Source organism: Ceratina calcarata, unplaced genomic scaffold (assembly GCF_001652005.2).
Source record: "Ceratina calcarata isolate Rehan_Ccalc_2016 unplaced genomic scaffold, ASM165200v1 scaffold846, whole genome shotgun sequence".
Taxonomy (NCBI): domain Eukaryota; kingdom Metazoa; phylum Arthropoda; class Insecta; order Hymenoptera; family Apidae; genus Ceratina; species Ceratina calcarata.
Genome location: NW_017179798.1, coordinates 9,796 through 15,309, shown reverse-complemented (window position 1 = coordinate 15,309; position 5,514 = coordinate 9,796). Strand labels below are relative to the sequence as shown.

General features: G+C 36.0%; 2 protein-coding genes across 7 annotated transcripts in view; one reads left to right on the top strand and one right to left on the bottom strand.

Moving 5' to 3' along the window:
- Positions 1 to 6: 6 nt before the first annotated feature.
- Positions 7 to 3,237, bottom strand: LOC108631177 (c-Myc-binding protein). Of its 5 annotated transcripts, XM_018034917.2 has the most exons (4): positions 1,047 to 1,312; positions 824 to 960; positions 482 to 603; positions 7 to 374 (listed from the first exon to the last, which is right to left on the bottom strand). In XM_018034917.2, the coding sequence occupies exons 2-4, from the start codon at positions 836 to 838 to the stop codon at positions 227 to 229; spliced, it is 285 nt and encodes a 94-aa protein (XP_017890406.1). In that variant the 5' UTR covers positions 839 to 960; positions 1,047 to 1,312; the 3' UTR covers positions 7 to 226. The 5 variants fall into 5 exon arrangements, with proteins under 5 accessions (XP_017890406.1, XP_026674490.1, XP_026674492.1 ...); XM_026818689.1 differs by lacking the exons at positions 824 to 960; positions 1,047 to 1,312 and adding an exon at positions 2,689 to 3,237; XM_026818691.1 differs by lacking the exons at positions 824 to 960; positions 1,047 to 1,312 and adding an exon at positions 2,599 to 2,679.
- LOC108631175 (transmembrane protein 267) overlaps positions 1,452 to 5,514 on the top strand; it is a 9,225-nt gene continuing 5,162 nt past the window's right edge. The window contains exons 1-2 of one of the 2 annotated variants that reach the window (XM_026818688.1): positions 1,452 to 1,842; positions 4,632 to 4,753. In XM_026818688.1, the coding sequence (XP_026674489.1) occupies positions 1,555 to 1,842; positions 4,632 to 4,753 (410 nt within the window). In that variant the 5' untranslated portion in view covers positions 1,452 to 1,554. Of the gene's footprint in view, positions 1,843 to 2,054; positions 2,441 to 4,631; positions 4,754 to 5,514 lie in introns of those variants that run through there. The other variant, XM_018034912.2, reaches the window with a different exon arrangement.

Here is a 5,514-nt window from a genome sequence, read left to right as displayed (position 1 = left end):
TATGTAGAGAGTGTCACTTATTACTTCTGTGAACTCCATTTTGAAAATGGACTTACAACTAATGAAATTTGTCAAAAAAGAAAAGAATTAATTTATCTTATGATTTAAACTCTCTTAAATGTTTTGCTACATCTATTTTGTAAGGCACATGGTTGGTCTGACTTCATGTGAAAATCAGTGTCCAGCAGGGACTAGTATTCTGTTATAGTTTAGTATTTCGCGTGGTTCAATTGTCTGCACCCTCATCTGCTTCATATTTAACCAATTTTGCTTTTAACTCTGTTATCTTGGCTTTAGCTTCGTCTAACTCTTTCTTTAATGTCTCAACTTCAATATCAGCTTCTGTGATACCCCCTAAATTTTGGCGAATATATCTATGATATTGTTCAGGATATAACTTGTTCAGAATACACTTCATATATTAAAAACAAACAATATTATAAACACTTTCTCGTTAAATACACTTTTGTAAAAAGGATACTCTAACGCATCATCTGGTTTTTCTGGTTCTTCATACAACGATACAAGTACTTTTGTAAGAGCATCCAGAACCCCTGCTCTTTCTAAATACTTCCTAAATTCTTCTCTTTTAGAGTCAGGTGGCTGCAAAGATATTAAGAAAAATCGTAAATAATAAAATTCATCTTGGATTTAAACAAATTGTGCATATGCACTGTTATCAATCTATTCATTATGTACGATATTCGAGTAAATTATATGTATGTTCATTGACAAATTCCAGTAAATAATAAAACAAAAACATCGTGCCGCCATCGTGAAAAAAAGCTATTGCACAGGATCGCGAACAACCATTACCCATTACCTTGAAATTCGACATTTTTATCGGTTTATACAGCTCTCTACCAATGATACATAGAAAGTATTGTCTTGGGAAATGGTTTAAATAAATACTAGTCACACTTGTCGGTTATATTGCACGATATTGCAATGGAGTCAAACCTTCGAACAAATGCTACATGACATATGCGATTTTCAAAACAACGTACGTTTGAAACCGTTTTCAATTGTGTGAAAACACTATTTACCATAGTGAGATGCGATTTTGCCGCGAGAACTACGAAGAAATATTTTTCTCTTCTACTTTGTAGTATAGCTAATGAAACAAAATTTGTGAACCGTCCTCGTATAATATACCAATAGTAAACTTTAAATGTCAGGACGGTTTATTTTGATTAATGTCTTAGCCCGGTATTCGATGACTAAAGTGTTAAATTTTACACATAGTAATTAAATTTAACTAATTAATTAAAGCATCCTACGATAAAACTTATTTGATCCAGACTGATAGAACTTTTAAATTAATGCTAAATTTGTTTAAAAATATTAAATTTCTCGGATCACTTTTTGCGATGTCCGTAAACTAGTATAGTAGCTAAAATGCGATATAAGATGTTATATACAGGGGCACATACTATATCAAAATTGAATACAAAATGGCGGGATAAAATTTATAACGTTTACTTCCTGAAAATTTCTGTACACAAAGAATTTAATAAAAACAAATGTTAACTTATTTTCAAGGAGCTTGATGTAATGTTTCTACTGAAAACAGATATGTTTTTACGGTTAGCGCTCACTGGTGCTATTGGTATTTGTTCAATTATTGGTGATCAAGGTTTGAAATATGGAAAGACTGCCGCAGCCCGCGCGATTTTTGACAATGTCACTCACGCGATAGTCGGTGGTCTCTCCTGGGCAATTATTTTAAATTTGTCGAAAAAGTCTTTGGTACAAAACTTTTCGAGCATCGTTTGGTGTTTCGCTTTATCCTCTTTTATCGATGTGGACCATTTTATCGCTGCGTGCAGTTGGAGGTTAAGCGTAAGTAATAGCTTCTTTTAATGATTTAGAGAGTAAACATGTTACTACATTAATAAAAGAAGTTGATTCTACGTAAACATATACTTTCTTAAGCATTGTACTTTGACAAGTATGGCATAATTGAGAGTAGAAATATTGGGTTCTACATATCATAATAAGAAATTATGAAGTTTTAATAAAAATACTGAAAGATACCAATATTTTCATTTCAGGATGCAGTGCATTTACAAAAACGTCCATTTTTCCATTGCACAACACTCCCTATAGTATTGTGGCTTGTGCTAAATTTTTATGCAAATGTGTTTAATCACCCAAAGCTTGGTTATTATACATGGATGATGCTAACAAGCTTTTTAAGTCATCATATAAGAGATGCTACAAGAAGAGGTTTATGGTTTTGTCCTATTGGTAATACACAGCCTATTCCTTACCACTTATATCTAAGTATGAGTATGATGCTCCCTCATGTGCTCCAATGGTTAATGCCATCTATTCACGAGTCTAAGTCTTCACATAACATAACGTTAATTGACGTTTTGTAAATATGTAAAATGTAATAATAACTTGTAAATATATTATATACTTGCATCACAATTAATACAATTTTAATATCACATTTTTATAAATATTATTTTTATACATGTACATATGACATATATTTTTTTTAACATAATACATGGATACTTTTACATGTATATGTCGTTATGTTTAAAATATATATTTGGAAACCACTTTATTAAAATGTCATTACCTTACCATAGTTCTACGAATTAGTACAGTCGAACGTAAAAGAACGAAGTAAGAACGATAACAGAACAAACAGTAATAAGGCAAAAACTCACGTACGCTAGAAAAATGGTTTGTCACAATATTTACAGAGTCGCTCCCTGACACAGGTGCGTTCAGTACATGAGCGTCTTTCACGTGTGACTGTCTTTTGTTTCGCATGTCTGCGCAGATAGATATATGCGAAAATGAATAATGCCCACGTAAATGTGCTACCGTAAAATGTAGACACTTGGACGATCGAAATGCGGAGAACACCGCGGATGCCCTTGCAAGAAATCAGCCGCGCACACACCTGTATACGTGTACACCTTCCACAGGCTGGAGGGGTTTATCAGCGTTGCTTGGCTGGCACTGCTACACGGTTTACTCGACCAGCAGTCTTACATTAGTATTCGTTTACCTAGCCACATGTTCTATCCGGTAACGACGAACGGAATTTACAATTGTGTATAAAAGGTGCAGCAACGACATTGACCTCGTGAAGTTCCGAGCTTGTTATTATTCCACTACCACTTCCTTGTTTTCACTGTGGCTCCGTTTGAGTTTTGCCGCGAGAATTTCCTTATACGCTCGCTTTTGGTGAACAATTGTATCGTTTGTTAATTGTCTCCTGTGAGTTGTTGATGACATCGAGTACTACAGTATTGTGTCCTGTTACTTACCTACGTATCGTATTTTAAAACTAGTTAAGAATTTCGTTGAACGGGAGCTGCACAATGCCGCCAGATTTTTGCAGATATCGCGCCGACCACGATAACGCGCTGATAACGATATCTTGATTGTATATTCTAGTCCAGCTAGTATTGTCTCCACGAAGGAGGTCCCGCTTTACTCAGTCATAATACATTTATCATGGTGAGTATAACACAATCTGCTGCTTTTTACACGCATTATTTCATTTAAACTCAACTTGAAAACGCAACTATTTGTATATTTAATTGGTACTCTTGATATGTACTGCATGGATTGGTATCTACTTATAGTCATTAAACTTAGTCATTAAACTTCAAACTCTTACTATGACAGAATACACATCTTTCGACATGATTTCGCTTTAATACACACATATATGTACATCAAGGTCGGCTCACGATTATGATGATCAGGTGAATGGTTGTGCTCGTTTAACGACTCATTCCGAGTAATTGTTTCGGTCAAACAATAGTGACTCCGTTTGATATTGTATGTCACTCAGCGTTTGTAAACAGTTAATTAAATCAGACAATTGTTGGTATGGATCGTATCGCACGCGTATTAACGTTTTCACAAGAATTGAGGCTAATCGTGGAGTCGTACTAAAGCTTGTTTTGTAACATTAATTGCGGCCACTCGAGCGGTTACCTATTAAAGATGCAACCATTTATTCTGAAGGTCGGATTGGCGCAAGAAGAGTCGCTGGAATTATGCGATGAAAGCGATTCTCCGCGCCGCCGGTTGCATAAACAATTCGATTGCAATTAGCGTAGGAATATATTGTGCAAAATGTTCAGTGAGAGTAAATTGAGGGTATTCCACCTTTTCCCACTTTTACTTCGTTTTTCCAATTTCCGAATGTTCCGTATTGCGAAACGCGATTCACAAACTTCCTGTTTGCGTTCGATATGTTTATTAACTTTCATGGCATGTTGACATCCGACGCATTGCACGCGGATTGCGAAATACCGCCTCGAGGAAGTGCGCTGCAACCGTGCGTGACAAAGATTCCTTCGCATTCTTATATTCTCACTCCATTCCGTTAACACCGCATACATGATCATCTTTACGAGAGCGACTTCGTTTCATTGGTACATTAAATATCTTCGAAACTCTTTTATCGACGAGATTCTTTTCGGCTTATCCAGTTGACTACCGCATCGACGGATTCGTTCTTTAAAGTAAATAATTAGGTATGTCGCCAGATAAATCGTCAATGTTGGGGAATTTCAAAAGATAGCCGCCGGTATGGAAGCGGTAAAACTCCTTATCAACACGGGTTTAAACTCGCTTGTTTAACTTTCCAGGAAGTCAACGAGTTGTTGACGTATTTCGCTATAGCAGGTGGAATCACCCTCGGAGCACTGTTACTGCTTTTCATTTTGGTATGCGTACTGTTTGTCAAAGTGAATCGATTATCCAAAGACGGGTGAGTATTTCCTTCCTGAAAGGCAATATGTTTTTTATTTTCCATTAACGCATGCAAGAAGTCACCTGCCACTATGAACCTTTTACCCGATGCAAATGTGGCTTGTTCGCTTAATAAAACTTAAACAAATGTAAGATGATGACACGCTTAGCGAGCTTTGCTTTTTAAATGGTTTTGTTTGAATTTGATGCTAATTGATTTGACGAATTTTCTGACTAACATCATTGCATGTCAAGTGGTATAGCCGGCGTTTCGTATCGTTGGGACAATCGACGTTTTCAGCGTACTAGGCATCACGTCACGTAAGATTTACATCTTAAAGATCAAACGCGATTCTCGACTCACGGTTTTGCAGAGATACGCGCGGGCGTAGAAAAATTCGTGACTCATTGCAACGTTGATATCGTATCTTTACTGCACGCAACGCGATTGTTCAGCTTATCTTGGTAAAAGAATACGAGATGGATACGGGAATTAAGAATTGCTTGCACGCGACCAAATACCTTCACCGTAGTTATTCTCTCGGGTTTTTGAAGCACATCTAAATCTCTTGCAGTATTAACAATTACAATTAGACTGCGGATTTTATCCATTTGCATGAACTTGCAGAAAATATAAAGAATGTATTTAATACATATACAAGGTGTTCGGCTATTAGTGGGAGAAATTTTAAGGAATGATTCTAGAAACCAAAATAAGGCAAAAGTCAAGAATAAAAAATGATATCCGATAATGCTTCATTTCTTACAATTAGTTACGAG